This window comes from Oryzias latipes, chromosome 17 (assembly GCF_002234675.1).
Source record: "Oryzias latipes chromosome 17, ASM223467v1".
NCBI lineage: Eukaryota > Metazoa > Chordata > Actinopteri > Beloniformes > Adrianichthyidae > Oryzias > Oryzias latipes.
The window spans coordinates 15,301,498-15,317,102 of record NC_019875.2 but is presented as its reverse complement, the minus strand read 5'-3'; the positions used below and the strand labels follow the sequence as shown (position 1 = coordinate 15,317,102).

The 15,605-nt window shown below is 38.7% G+C and overlaps 1 protein-coding gene across 1 annotated transcript in view; it reads left to right on the top strand.

Annotated features, from left to right (window-relative positions):
* LOC101168518 (vertebrate ancient opsin) overlaps window positions 1-1,975 on the top strand; it is a 105,970-nt gene extending 103,995 nt beyond the window's left edge. The window contains exon 4 of the mRNA XM_023965347.1: window positions 384-1,975. Coding sequence (XP_023821115.1) covers window positions 384-665 — 282 coding nt within the window. The 3' untranslated portion in view covers window positions 666-1,975. The remainder of the gene's footprint in view (window positions 1-383) is intronic.
* The last annotated feature ends 13,630 nt before the right edge of the window (window positions 1,976-15,605 follow it).

The following is a 15,605-nucleotide window of genomic DNA, read 5'->3' as shown; positions in this document are numbered from 1 at the left end:
TTTGGAGTAGGAGTCAGATTTCCAGGAGAGGAAAGGGACAGGATTATTTTTCTTTAACTTTGGTCTGGGAATGGGATGGGACATGAGTGAAAATCCACTCCTGTGTCATCCTTTACTTCAGACATCGCCCAAGACTGTAATTAGCTGTTTATTACATCTAAAACTTAATTGAGATAACACATAAAAGAACGAGTAGCTTTTTCCCTTTTCATAAACTTTTTCATTTGGTATGTTGGGACTCCCCCATTGGGGAGCATTATATTTGTTTCTTCCAGCATCAGTACCCAAAAAAACAACTTGGAAAATTAGTTCAGAGTGCATGTGGAACATAAATCCACTGTGGTCTAAGCCCATTTTTAATCACGTTTGCCTGTTTGACCCAGTTTTTCAGATGCTTCCAGGCCATGCTACGATGTAAAGCTCCACTACGAGGCTCCAGCGCCAGAAGCTCCTCTAAGGTTGCCACCAAGGCAGTGAGGGGGGTGGCCGTGACTGGGGTCCGCCGCACCAATGATTTCCTATTTTTGGTAGCCTCACTGGGTCAACCAGCCGCCGCTGTGCCCCAACTGGGCCCATCTTGTGAACCCACCATTGACATCTCCAAAGCCCACTCTTCAGACAACAAACCTGTTGTAGTGTCACTAGTGGCCCACTTTGATGGCTGACAATTTTCTTTTTTTACTTTTGAAATATCAGAGCTTTTCAACTGCAAGTCTTTAACAATGAGAGGGGAGCATCAGCCTGGCAGTGCATGTGGCTCAAGCACTGCTGTTGCACCAAATCTCTCTTGGCTAGAGATGGATTTCAAACAAAGAAGCCCTGGGATGTCCCTGGATGTTATTTGAGACAGTAAACCTGCAGAAGCTGAGTGTCTCCCTAAAGTAAGGATTGCACTGAATGGATCTTTCTTTTGGACAAGAGCAGAAAAACAAATTCGGTAATAAGGTATTGACTATAAAAGAAAAAAGAAAAAAAACAGACATGGGATTTGTTCAAGGTCAAGAAGGACATTTTGTGTATTTTTGTAACATTTCGTACTAATGTCGAATAAATTGATTAGAAAGGATGTTTATAGTTATAGATTTAAAATTCCTATTAAATGTTGATGAATCCAAAAATGAACTTCAAATACAGACTTAAGACTTTAGAAAACTACCAGTCAATTTTATTCTCTATTTCCTTTCTTTTTTTATTTGGTGTACAGGCAGGATTGGTATGGTAGCATGCTATTTTTTTGCAAGAGTAAAGTGACCCAAAGAAATATGTGCATGTTGGTAAAGATCAAGGTATTCCTGTAGGAACATGCATGTGGAGTGTGCAATAGAAAAACCAAATGTGTTTGAGAGGTTAACTACACCAGTATTTTTACTGTTCAGTATTTTTAATGTCTAATTCCCCGTTACCTTTTTAATTATGTATACCTGTTGTCAAAATGGTAAGGCTTTTACATGTGAGAAACAGGATTTTCTTTTTCAAAAATGATATCTTTAGACATCCTTTAAAAATTTCTGTCATGTTCATGTTATGTGTAAGTTATAGCCTCTGCAATTCACAGTGTTTCAAATGTTTGCATTTTCAAAAAATCAATGGCACACGTGAAACCGCCAAAAAGCAAAAATCGATTTTTTTTTATTGCATTTATTTGATTTGAGGTTTGGTTCATGTTCTTCACTACAAAACACATAAGCTTTTATCAATCAGTTTGACACATTCTTTTTTCTTGCAACAGAGAGGATAAGTATATTTCAAGCTAAGGCTGTGATTTGAAATGCTGTGTTTTCTGTGTCAGCGTGTACGTTGCATTCTAGATTCGCGTTATTCCATTGTGTTGTGTTTGTCTTAGCACTTTCACACAAACTGTTGTCCGTACAGTTAATGGTTCCGGTGTATGACTTGATACCAAAGGAAAGGACATTTTAATATTTTTGAAAGGGAGTTGTTTAATAAATTTAAAAAAATGCATATAAAAAAATTACCTAATTTCATTTTTGTTATTTTCTTTTACTTTGTCTTTGAAAACAACTTTTAGACGTGTATGTTTACAAACTATTTTGTTACACCATGATGCCATGAAAAAGAAAAAAGGTGGAAAAAAACAAGCTGGCTAGACTGTTTTTTTTTTAAATATATTTTATATTTTATTCGACTTTTCTAGCAGACGTTTTTAGCCACAGGCCCAAATTATCATCTGTCTACTACCATGCTTAACAGTAAGCATCCAATTTGTTCTAAAAAGCTGTCTTATTAGGATTTTTTCTTCCATATGCTGAGTTCACACAGATGTGACTCGCATCCGCCGCCTCTGCTTTGATATGAAGCAAATTTGCTGTTTGACACTAATCTAAAAATAAGTGTTCAGCAACTTGCTGCTCTCGCCGCATGTGGGAGGAGCTACCATCAGAGGTTTTTAGCCTCGTTGCTACATGGAAGCACTGACTGTATATCTGTATCTCATATTCAGAAACTTCATCAGTTCAATGATTTCCAGTAAAATGTTTAATATAAAATATGTTACTGACAGGAATTTTGCACAAGTCTAAAAGTTCTCTTCAAATTGTTTTAAGTGAATAAATGAAATATTTTTTTATTGCATGGAATACACAGATGACATTGAGAGATCAAGTATATTTATTTTGAAGAACTCTACAAAAGCATCGATGATCACGTTTCCATCTCTGGGTTCAGAGATTCTCCCAGTATGGTGAGCTTCACCATCCACTGCAGGAACTTCGTCTGAATGAAGACCTTCCCGTTCAGCTGAGATCGTAACCCATTTGACGACTTGCTGTCCCGTATTAGTCAGAGAAGGGAAAACATTTTTGTCATTGCATTGGAAGATGATGAAGTTAATTAGCTGAGGATCATTCCAGATGTCTTTGCCACTCTCTTTGTGTATAACATTTTTGGACCCGATTCCAGGAAGAAGATTAAAGCAAAGACAGATTTGTTTTGGTCAAAACTTCAGTTTTAGATCTTAAGAGTTGAATATTACAAAGAACTGATAACAACCACCAAATGGTTCCCGAGCGCAGCTATGTTTGCAGCATACTGCTCCCCCAGGGGATTGGACAAACACGGAGAACACACCTAGGTGTGTGGCAGTTAATGGGACCTTAACTTTAAACCTAAACCTAAATGAATTACACTTAATAGATCTTCTAAAGGTTACAAGATAGAAATGCTGTCCACTTTTATTGTGAATTATTGTTAAATACAAAAAAATGCAGATTTACTGTATCCTGTATATGCTTTGTTTAGTTTAAATTGAAAAATTTTATTACCATTGAGTCAATGGTCAATGTTTAACTTCCTGCTTCATTTAAATACTGTATATAGTCACAGTCTCCTGGGACATGAAATTTGAAGCCCATAAGTCAAAGCTCAAAAGGTCTTCAGGGGCCAGCAGCAGCATACAGTCACTATGATACTTGAGTTACTTCAACTGCGGAGCAACCGCCTTTTTATAGGCTCTTTGGAGGGACAACCTGGACTTGATAATGATGATGACTATGGGACCAAAACAAAGACCTGTGTAGTTTTGGGTCACATAGACCTGGAAGTCGATTGAAAACTATGCTATGGGTTGTTACAAGTCATTTCATAGGAGTCCTCAGCTGGAGTGAGAGGGTGAGGGACAGTCATTACCCTCTCCTGCCTTAATAGCCCCTTTAGGTGTTAATGACCTGGGTGAAACCAGTTTGTCCTGTTTGGATTTCAGGATGTAAGTCTGCCATTTCTGTTGGGCGAAGGTTTTATCTATTTTGGCAAAAATAGCTTTGCTCTCTAGCCGAGGACAAATAACCCCTATAATGACTCCTAACAACCCTCAGTGTGGTTGTTGATGGACTTCCAGGTCTTCATGACCTGAAACCATTCAGGTCTTTGTTTTCGTCACATGGTCATCAGCACTTTCAAGTCCCACTGCTCCCTCCCTGTAGTCTACAAATGCCAGTTCTCTCAGCACTTCAATTTGGAATTGAGGAAGCCTCCTGGATAAGAGGAGGAATGTCTCCAATTTATAAAACAATGTCCAGATGACCCTTGTTATACCTTTCCCTGCTATAGAACCTCTGGATGAATACATTTTTGAAGATAAACCACCATATAGGACAACTCAAGGTAGAGTATCTTAATCCCATCTTTTCATCAGTTAAGAATAAATTGTTTCATAACTTTGGTTTTGGAGGCCCAAAGTGCTGTACACAATGTCAAATAAACAAACACTACAATGATAAAACACAAAAAGGGATAAAAAATAATTAAACCAGAATAAAACATAACAAAGCAACTACTTAGTCACTTTTTGCAGCTCAGTTCCACCTGCATTTACATTAGTTTGGTTCATGAGTCAAACATTTTACAGGCTACTCCATTCTCACTGCCACTTTTCTTTTCTTTTTTAATTCAAGACCTTTCCCAGTCCACTCCACGTGTTCATCACAAAACCACAAAATATGCATCAAAAATACAGTTTGTAAACTTTTTTTGTCTTTTTCAAATGAGTACTTTAGTCTGTATGCATGTATACTAATAAATCTGAAAAATTGTCAAGAAGAAACAAAGATTACAACTTTCAAGATAATATCCTGTGAAATAGATTGAAATATTTTTTTGCATGTATAACAGTAAAATAATAAAAAGAAATAAACATAGGCTTTTCAGCATTAAATTTAACATGTATTAATTAAAGAAAACATTACATTTTTACCATCAAAATTAGAAGTTTGAAAATAATTAAAGTCGTTAACAACAGAGCTTTAGTTCCAGTACTGACATTCATGACTACCTTAACACTTCAACAGTTTTTGCAATTAACTTAATTTCAGTGGATTATGAAGTGGAGAAAAGCAGCATTGCTTTGGTATGCAACACCATACAGTAGTGAAGTGCCTACACCATCAAGTCAGCTGATTCTGACACGAGGAAGCCACTATTCTCCTCGTCAGAATCAGCTGATATGTGTTGATCGCATAAATGGTCAAGGTGTGGTCAAAGACATCTCCGGTGTTAAAGGGTTAAACCATCAAGTTGGCGCTTTGCATTCAACAGTAACAATGTCACAATGGTGGACATCTGTGAACACAACTCCACACAACACTAAACGCTACACAGCTAAACTGGTTATTTTATCAATGTTCAGTCATGGGAAGACAGTGGGTGGAGTTGTTGTCAAGGATTGACAAAACATAAATTGTACAAACTGACCCATTTTCAGCTAATTTGTTCTCAGAAAAGAACTTTTAGAATTTTCAGGCTTTTGTTCACCCTCATGTTTGAATTATCTGTAAGTAATACACTGTATTATGTGGCGGCAGTGGGTCAGGCGGTTGAGCAGGTTGGCCAATATTCAAAGGCGGTTCGATTCCTGCTCCCACAAGTCAACTGTCATTGTGTCCTTGGGCAAGACACTTAACCCCTTCCTGCCTTCAATGTTTGCTGCACTGGTGTGTGTGTGAAGGCGTGGGAATGTACCGGTGATGGTCAGAGGGGCCGCAGGCGCTTACTGGCAACCACGCCTCTGTCAGTCTCCCACAGGGCAGCTGTGGCTATATCAGTAGCTTACCATCACCAAGTGTGAATGAGGAGTGAATGAATAGTGGACACATTGTAAGCGCTTTGTGCTTGTGGAAAAGCACTATTAAATCCAATCCATTATTAGTGTTCTTCCATACACTCCCTGTTGAATGCATATAAGACAAATGTAAATAAATGAAACTAGGAAAATATATTTGTAAATGATGTATACTTGTATAGGGCTTTTCTTCCTTCCTTGAAGGCCCAAAGCGCTTTATAGTCACAGTCCCATTCACCCATGCACACACACGTTCACACACTGATAGTGGCTCAACTGTCGAACACTAGCGCCAGCCTACAACCACCAGAGGCAACGTGGGTTTCAGTGTCTTGGACACTTCAACACATGGCCACATGGCCTTGGCCAAGGCGGGAACTAAACACTAACCGTAACCCTCTTCCAATCAGTGGTCGACTGCCCTAACCTCTGCACCACAGCCTCCCCAATGCTGTTATTCTTCAGCTATCGGCAGTAAACACCAGAGCCTCTAACTGAGGAAATCACATGAGACCAAATGCTGCCTATGAAGCAATTTGCTTTCTTGGAAAATGGGAAAAATGCACAACAGTGTGATGAATGTTTAAAAATGTAACTGATGGTCCACATTCACGTTTACCATGAAATGTTCTGTTTTACATTCTAACACAGTCACAGCAATCTTGCATCGAATCCAAATTTTTTAAATGTTTTATTGTTCAGTAAAAATACAGCTGAGCTGCAAAGATTTATCCATTTTAGTCTTACACTTTAGTTTTCTAGGCCCTTCAAGCTTTAAGGTGGCAAGACCTGTTTGTAATCTTGAAAAGCCTATCTTGATGATTTCATGGTGCATAGTGCAATTATATTAGGTGCATCTAAGCATACATGCACTGTCACTTTGTGTTTTGACGGTGAATACAGTTAATGCAACCACTGCCACAAATAACAAAATGTCCTTGATTTCTTCTGGAGAGCCGAGATCTGTTTAGGCATAACGTGCAACTATCCAATCAGTGTGTAGCCTCATAACCCCTTTTACAACCCAGACACACTAGAAGCACTTTTTGTAGATCATTAATGTGGTCAAAAGACATGCTGTCTCATCATTGACAAGAAGACTTCATACGAAGAAGAAATTCCAAGAAACGGTTCCTGTCGCAAACACGGAAAAGACATCTAGATCTTAAAGGGCGTGTGACTTCAGGGGAAACTTACCTTGCCTCTCGGGGTAAACACCTTACCTTGCCAAAGTCCAATTCATAGTGGAGGTGCTGTGGCATACTGAATTAATAGTTCTTTTCCTCACATCAATAATTAGTCTGAGAAGTACTTGTGCAGAACACTGACATTTACAGTGAGCGTGGCCTATAAAAGTAGACTTATTTAAACTAAACTAACTGACAACTGCACTCATATACTGCACGTGTGCTTTTGAGTCCAACCACTGAGAAATGCAACTTCTTGGGAAAACACTTGTATAACTTCCGCTGCTCGTGGTTTTCTACTTTCTTGTGCTTCATTTTACGTGCATATGGCAGAAGTTGTTTTTCCATTTGCAAACATGCTTCAACCAACTCTCTGCTTCACTTCTAAGCCTGGGCTGTCAGCTGCATAGTAAGCAAAGCACCACCAGATACTTCATTAAACATGATATTTTGATTTCTCCATGGCTGTCTTGTGTAAGCTCAAGAGTAGAGTGACAGATAAAACTTACAAATGAGGCTTTTGGGAGAGGCTAGGAGTCCAATTACAGTTAGTTGATTTGGCAACAGTCTTACAACAGGCCAAATGTGGCCTAAAGGTACATCCCAGCTGTGCTCCGTTTACTTCTTTTTGTCAGAGCTTTACTCACACAGTCTTGCTATTACAGCCATGTAACTCCAGAATAGGATTTCACACTCTGTTTCACACAAATATTTATTGGATTTTTTTTTCTTATTTGATTAAATACCACCAGCAATAGCCAGGTGCACCAAAGACTAATTTTGCTTCTGAAGTTGAAATAGTGGTTTCTGTCAGTAACACCAGCAGAAAAAAAAAAAAAGTTCTTTCACATTTCAATAAATCCTTCTGTCCTCTGTTTTTTTTACAGGTTTGCTTTAGCCATCATCAAAGATCACCTTTGCACAAAAAAAGAGGTTATGACAGTTTAGCATTAGCTTTCTTATGTAACAAAACTTTTTTATGTGTCGCATTTTTCTGATATAATAATGCAGATCAAAGAGTCCTTGGGAAAAGACACTTCACCCTCCTTGCCTCCAGTGTGGCTCCACTGGAGTGTGGATGTGTATGAATGTCCCGGTGATGGTCAGAGGCGCCGCAGGCCCGTACTGGCAGCCACACCTCTGTCAGTCTGCCCCAGGGCAGCTGTGGTTACATTAGCTTACATTACCAAATATGAATGAATAATCATAGTAAGCCCTTTGAGCTTCAGGAAAAGTCCAGAAAATTCCAATTTATTATTATTATCAATCATGTTCTACTAAATTATTTTGTTTAACCAACAGAAAGCTATATTTTGAGCAAATGTTTTAAAGCACCCAATATGAGCTAGACCAGAAAAATGCATTGAAAGTTACCAAACAAAATTAGTGAATAAAAATCTGTCCCATATGTTTCTTCATGGTTCAGTGTATCTGAAAAGTTTATACGAGGGGGAGTCTGTGTTTGATCTTCTGCACAAGGGACAATCCCTAATCTACAATAAAAACAAGGTTTGAGGCAAAACATTTTGCTGTTATATTCATCCATCCTGAAAATTGATTTTATATCGTTTATTTTAAACACAGAACAAGGTTAGGTTATTGAAATCTCTGTTTAGCAGCCCAGTGGAGTCTGCAAGGTAACAACTTCTGAAGCACCTTGTATATGAGTGCAGACAGCGCTGGGCTTTCCATGGGTAATGGTTTAATAAAGTCACTGTAGATTAACTTCCAGGCCTTTCACAGTGACTCAGCAGAACCAGTTTAAACTAACAGCAACACTTTAAAATAAAATCTATTTTTAACTGGTCATCAGTGTAAGAACATGAGAACCGGAGGGATGTGGTCATTTCTCCTGGTTGTAGTGAAACCACCCAACTAACCGAGAATTGTGATCTCCACTCTTCACCATTTGATTGAGATGTTTCCTTTAGGTGAGCACTGAAACTATGGTCTTAGTCTGAAATGACAAGCAAAGTTTCTAACTTGGCAAAAGGTCCTGATTCGTTTAAAAGAAGCTTTTCGGTTTTCTTAACTCGTCTCTTTTTGTTTCCTTAAGGATACGACTTCTGTTGTCATCTAACTGAAGTTTGGTGAAGTTTAACCCTATCTGGGGTTTTAGCTGCTCCAAGCAGCAGCAATAGTAAGGAAATAGTGAGGAAAAACTCCCTAAAAACGGATTCCAGAAGAAGAAAAAGAAACCTCACGGATGTCCACATGAAGGAAGGATCCTCTCAGAGGATGGACAGGCGATGTACCAGAACTCTTGGAGAAAAATTGGCTTATCTATCTCTACAATACATGGTTAAATAGTCAAGCAGATGGGATTCATCCAGATGAGTTGAGGGATGGCCGGGGGCTTACGACGCTTAAACTAGCATGTACAGGTTAAACAGCAGACGTCGGGATTTCCGGGTTACATAACAGACACGTGTTTATGTCGGCAGCACTCAAAACACAAGCTTTTAAATCGCTTGAATATTGGAAATAGTATGAAGATTTCAGAAATAGTGTTATGTATAATTATATTTATGATTGTTCTGATGAAAAAAAAATCTGCACATATTTTTTGTCATCTGCTTTATTGATACTTGAGGATTCTTAATTCTGTCTGATTAAAGTTATTAACCGGTTTTATGATAAATCATGTAACAAAATGGTTACGGTAGGACAGGGGTGGGATTATATAAATTTGCTTCTTTCCACTCCCTTTCGAGCAATCTTTGATTTAATTTCTAATTATCCTGAGTTTGATATGTCTCTGTACAAATACATAACTGCTGATTGTATTGTTTTGTACATTATTCTTGCTTTTATTGCTTGAAATAAACCATTTCAAATCAAAAAATCAGAAGTCGAAGTATCCTTTGAGCCCTTTTTTAGTGGAATTGGGGCAAATGAAACAATCTTAACTGAAAATCATTTCTGGCTAGTGTAAAGTGCACCCGGTACGTTTTTTTAAATAAAACATATTTTCCGATGCCCTCACTATGTTTCCCCCGTGGTGTAAACATGACATAATTTCCGCTGACATGGGTCACAAAGTGTGTGGTAGAGCGTCATATCGATCATTTGTCATCCTCATTGGTCATTGTGCTTACCCATTGAAAGAAGACAGGTCACGCACAAAAGAAGTGTTGTGAAAATCCCAAATCACAGTGGAACGAGGGTTTCTTTACCAGTACTTACTATATAAATGACGGGTTACCACGTGAACCTACAGGAGTTCGATGTCTCACGAGGTCAGCAGCCTACCCTGTTACTGCAGCAGGACTGCAACCATCCGAAGCCATTGCGATTCATCTGCTGTAGCTAGACCGCTCAGGTGACTGAACCGGAGCTGGACTGGATGCAGTGTAAGCCCAGGGTCAAAGTTTCTACATTTCACTGATCACCACCTGTTTAGCACCCACAACTGGTTGAATCTTCCTTCCATTTTCCTTATTGATGTTGCAGGAAACTGATGAACACATCAGTGTTCATGTAGGGAAAGCATCTCCAGAAGATCAGTAGAGTATCTTTTCTGAACCTTCAACTGTGGTTTTCAGATATTACTACAGCAACGTTTTCAGAGTTTAGTCCTGATGTTTGTAATTTTTCTCTCAGCTCAGAAACCACGTCTTTGGCGAAACAATATGTCAGTGTATGTTTGCCATTCAGATTTGCTTTTTAGCTGCAAAACTACCCACAGTTGAAGTTCCAGGCCCAGTTATGAGGGTTTTCTGCGACATTTTTCTGCTGTTTCCTCTTAGTCCTTACCTTGCTATACGAGAAGTTGTTAAGGCAATCCAAGGGAAATATAGGGGTTTCTAGTGGTTCTAACCTTTTGTGGAATTGTTTGGTTCCTTTAAGAGGGAGATTCCCTTTTGATCAATTGTTTACAAATCCATGTTCAGGGGTTGATGAGTGATTCTAAGTTTGAAGATAAAGCAGGCCAGCCAGTAGAATCTAAGAGGTCAGGCTATGGGGCTTCTGTCGCTCCTTGACCTCCCTCTCCCCAGGGATGAGGTTCATTCTTTAGGTTAGCACCAAGACAGTTCCACCGTAAACTCACTGATTTGTGGTGGGCCAGGAAACCCTCCTGTCTCCTTTTGGTAGCCTCATTAGTGTGTTTTGCCAAGAAATGTGTGTTGGTTGCAGGGCATTGGGTGGCTAAATATAGCCTCAGACCCTTTCTTGTAGGTTTATCGTTAAAAAAGTAAGAGGTAAAAATTAATAAACAACAATCTAAAAGAAGACAAAGAGAAGCAAGCATATGACGAAGAAACAGGTTCAAGCAGAATTGCAGTTAAACTCATTAGGAACTGGATACAAAAAAGAATGAATCCCAAAACAAAAAATGCTATTGAAATGTTAATTGAACTTAAATAAAAATAATTACAAACTGTCCAAAATGCAGCTGCTGGCTTTGCAACAAAGAATAGAATATTATTTTAATTTTGAAATATCTTAATGGTTTTGGGCCTTTTTTTAAGCAAACCATGAAGAATTTCTACCAGATCTTAAGGTAATGGTCTTGTAACTGTTCTAAAGGTTAGTATTTTGTTTCATTTTTACAGTGCTCGTCTTTAAACAGTCTCCTGGGGATAAAGTCTCTGCCTCTGCAGAGCTTCAAAACTCAACTAAAGGCTCATCATTCAGCTAAGCTTCTGCTGAGATTATTAATGTATTTTGATTTTTAATGTTTGATTCATTTTAAAAAGGCTTTAATTGGATTGGGCATTTACATGATTCTATACTTTAAGATACTTCTTGTAATTTTTATAGGCATTGTTATCTGCTCCATTTGAACATGATATCACAAATTTTCATCACAGAGTTTTATGTTTATTTATTATCTGCACTTTATTTTACTGCAATTTATCTATTTATTACAATTTTCATGGTTATCTGTCAATGTAACTTTAGAAAATTGTGTAAATCAATTGAGGGAATTTCTATGATTTGTTTCTATGGATATCTCTAATATCTCCTTAAAATCCAGCATTTAAGTTCCTTATGTTTTAGATTTGCCTATCTACTGTTAATTTTTTTTTTTTTACGAATTTATCTGTTTGTTTTCATTGGTTCATGTGTGGAGGGGGGATTTGGGGGCTTTTGGAAAGAACTTTAAAGCACAGACTGTATAAAAAGGGCTCTTTAAAATACAGTTCACTGATCACTTTCCAGGTTGTTTTTTTTACTTATAGAGTATACTTATAGATTTTTTGAATTTATCAATTACGAAACCTAAAATTTCTAATCTCAGGACATCACATTAGCTACTAAATTCAATGTAAAATAATTTCTTGCTACAAAAACATATTTCTCTTGAAGAATATGACTAAATATTGCAACAAATACATGCTTGGATCTTGATTTACATGAATTACTGTGAGGAGGTAGTGCAGCATGGAGGTGATTAGTCTGTGTCTCTGCTGGGATGTTTTGAAAGCCTAGGTTGCTGTGCTTGCAGCTTTTGTATTTTTCACATTGTCTCATATCCTCACAATGCACCATAAATTTTCTGTGCGTTCAGATCAGGTACGTTTGGTGGCTAATAAATCACAGGGTTACTACTATTGTCCTTAAATCTAAAGTTGGTACATTTGGCAGCGTGGGCAGCGGCCACGTTTTGAAAGAAAATAAAGTCCACATGTCTAAACAACTGGTCATCAGAGAGAGCAGAAAGGGCTCCCAAGTGTCTGCTGTGGGACCTGATATTGCAGATCAACACTTATAAATGACATAAAAACACTGCTGACTAAGGAAACTTTAGTTAAAGCACCTTGTGCCCCCTTTTTTCTTTATCAGATTATGGGAAGTAATTTTGACATCAAATGCTGGATGAAAAGGCAACTTTAAATCTTTGAGAGACATTTTTCTTCTTTTTGGTTCTGCTGGGATTAAACTAATATAAATTTAGTCCAAGATTGGCTAGTCATCTTGAATGTTACATGTGCATCTGTGCAATAATCCTTCAAACTTCGTCTACAAAACCACAAGTGTGATGACCTTGGCTTCACCATGCATTAGGTTCTTTTGTTGAAGCAACAAACACTCTTCCAACTCTGCCATTTGGGCTCCTGCTATTACAAACATGGTGGCTTTTGAAACCCCACAGCTTTTGAATCAAGTACTAGTTAACCTGTTGTACTCAATTGATTATCATTTAAAGACTTTTGTTGCCTTCGCACATTTTTTTAAACTGGTTTCATTCTATTTTCTATGAATGTGCTTGGAAATTGCACTCTTAACTGTCAACTTCTTTAGCATTGACCTTTTGTGTATTATCCTCTTTGTGCGGGGTGCCAATAAATATCTGATTAGGTCAGTCCTCACAATTTTGTGACAGACTGATCCTGACTGGCTCACTAAACAACTCAAAAAACATTGAATTTGTTTGAACCATGATTTGATAGGAGTGTGACATAACAGGTTCCATAATGTGAACTCTGAAGATTTTAGGATCCAGAGTCTTTGTTGGGTGAAAACTAGCTTTAGATTATTCTTTTTTTTTTACTACAATCAACTTTTTATGTTTGTAAGTCATCAGTATTTAAAAGTTTGTTGTTGGATTTTTTGGTTGATTTTTTTTAAAAAGGATGTCAGAAACAGAACTGGACAATATTTTAAAAAAGAAATCACATGGAGACCCACATGGTGGGTAGTCATCAATGGTCATCCTCTCAAGCACAAGTCAAGATTGTCTCTTTGGCAAAGCAGCTGTACTGGGCAGCAGTGAATTCTATAAAGCTTTTCAATAAAATATAAACTCCTGTGCTGAGACTGGTAAATGGGTTATTTAGAAAAACTGGCATTTTGAACTCATTTTATGAGGTAAAAAGCTTTCCACTCCTGAAGACGCAAAGGACAGAAATGCCACTCAAAAAAACTGTAAACTGTTTTTTTAAACTGACCCAAAAAAGCATGACAGTTTTGTTCAATGTAAGGAAAAGAAAAAAATGCCAAAAAGTACAAGTAAGATTCTGTTTTGACAGTTGTTTCGGAAATGTCCCTGCCTGACAATTTAGCAGTAGCAGCATTGGATGAAATGCATTTTGTTCAAGTAAAAAAATCAATTTCTGAGGAAACTCACAAGATTCTACCATGGTTCAAAATATGGATCGTAGCCAAGCTACTGTCCCTAAGACAACCTAATTATTAAGGCTTTTCTGATTCACTATTCACCGATCCCTCCCATGATTTAGTAAAACACCTCATTTTCATGAAATCTACTTGAAAAGATGGGGGGGGGGGGGGGGATCCCTAATTTTCGTTGCAAGCTGACTTGTGACAGAGGCAATGGCAAAACCGATTCTTTAAGAAATAACTTCTGATATTTACACGCTTTAGCAGAGCTAAAAAGTCCCTTGCTGTAAGATGTCTTCATAATTAAAACTAAACCTATGGGTTAATACATTAAAAAATGAACTCTTTTCCCCTTTTTGTCCTTGTTTTCTGGAGCACATCCTAAATCAACAACATATAGGCCAGTGCAGGAATATTTGCCTTGGTGCAGAGACAAACATGAGAAAAAAGGAACCTCACAAAACTAAATTTACTGAAATAACAAAAACCCATAAATGAATACTGCTTTAATTAAAACCACATGTGACACTTGTCTTTTTTTTTCAGATTTCATGCTTAAATTCATTTTTCCAAACCCACTGAATCCCTTATAGGGTTATGGGATTGCTGGAGCTTATCCCAACTTTGGACAAAGACAGGATACACCCTGGGCAAGTCCTCAGTCTGTCACAGAGACACACTTTATTTATTTAGATTATATTTGGCTCCCTTTTTTTTGTTGGACTGGACGGAAAAGAAGAAGAGGAAAGAAGGGAGGGATGTTGGAGACAAGGGGTTAAGGGTACAGAAGATAGGGGGAAAATGGTGAGTTAAGGAGTCTGGAGGATGATTACAGAGGTGGTGGTTGTAGGGGGTAATTATTAAGCAAGAAGATGCTGCAGGATTATCATCATTACTGTCTGGTGTAAATGTTAGACACACTCAAGTGTTACAAACATACCTGCTGGCTCCAAAAATCTTCACATACAATCATGTCAACATGTGCTCAACACAACTACAGTTCACACACAAATATGCATACAAACCAACACGTGTGGAGCATTTCATTCTGTCAAACATACTATTTGTGCAAAGGTGAGCTGACACCTGCTCAGGTGGGTGTTTATGTTCTGCTGAGGTGGATGATGGAATGCAAAAAGAGGGGGAGTGCCCGGCTGTCCCCACACAAACCCCCCCCGCCCCCCAACACCAGTATAGTATGGCAGATAGAGGAAAACCACCCACCGGGCAATCCAGCCAGACACCAAGACCAGGGTGGCACAGAAACACAGAGAGTGCGGGTCCCAGCCCAGCCAGGAGGATAGCCCACAGCCCTGCCAGGGGACCCAACATCGGACCCCACCCCCGGAGAGCCCCCCCTGCCCCAGACGAGCAGCCCACCACCATCCAGGAGTTACGGGCACCCCCCTCCACGACCCCATGCATGAGCCAGGGCCCCCCCAGGGAGACCTGCCCTGTTCTCCAGGCAACCACCGTCCCACCCCACAGGAGGTTGGGAGAGAGCAAGGCAGGGGCCACCCACCTCCAACCCATGAGGAGGACACCTAAGAGAGGTGGGGGTCCCTGAGTAGCCCAGTAAACATTGTCCGACCAGGCTCACCCACTGTTGGAATTTTGTAGGGGGGCAACGCTTCAGGGCAAGGACCAAAACCCTTTATTACTTTTTAGATGGTGTTGGTTGCATTGCCTAGTTAAAAAAGCTAAAAAGTAATAGTGGAAAGCAACAACAAAAAAGATCTCATATAAGGTGATGTACACCACTATAAAGATGTGTAAAC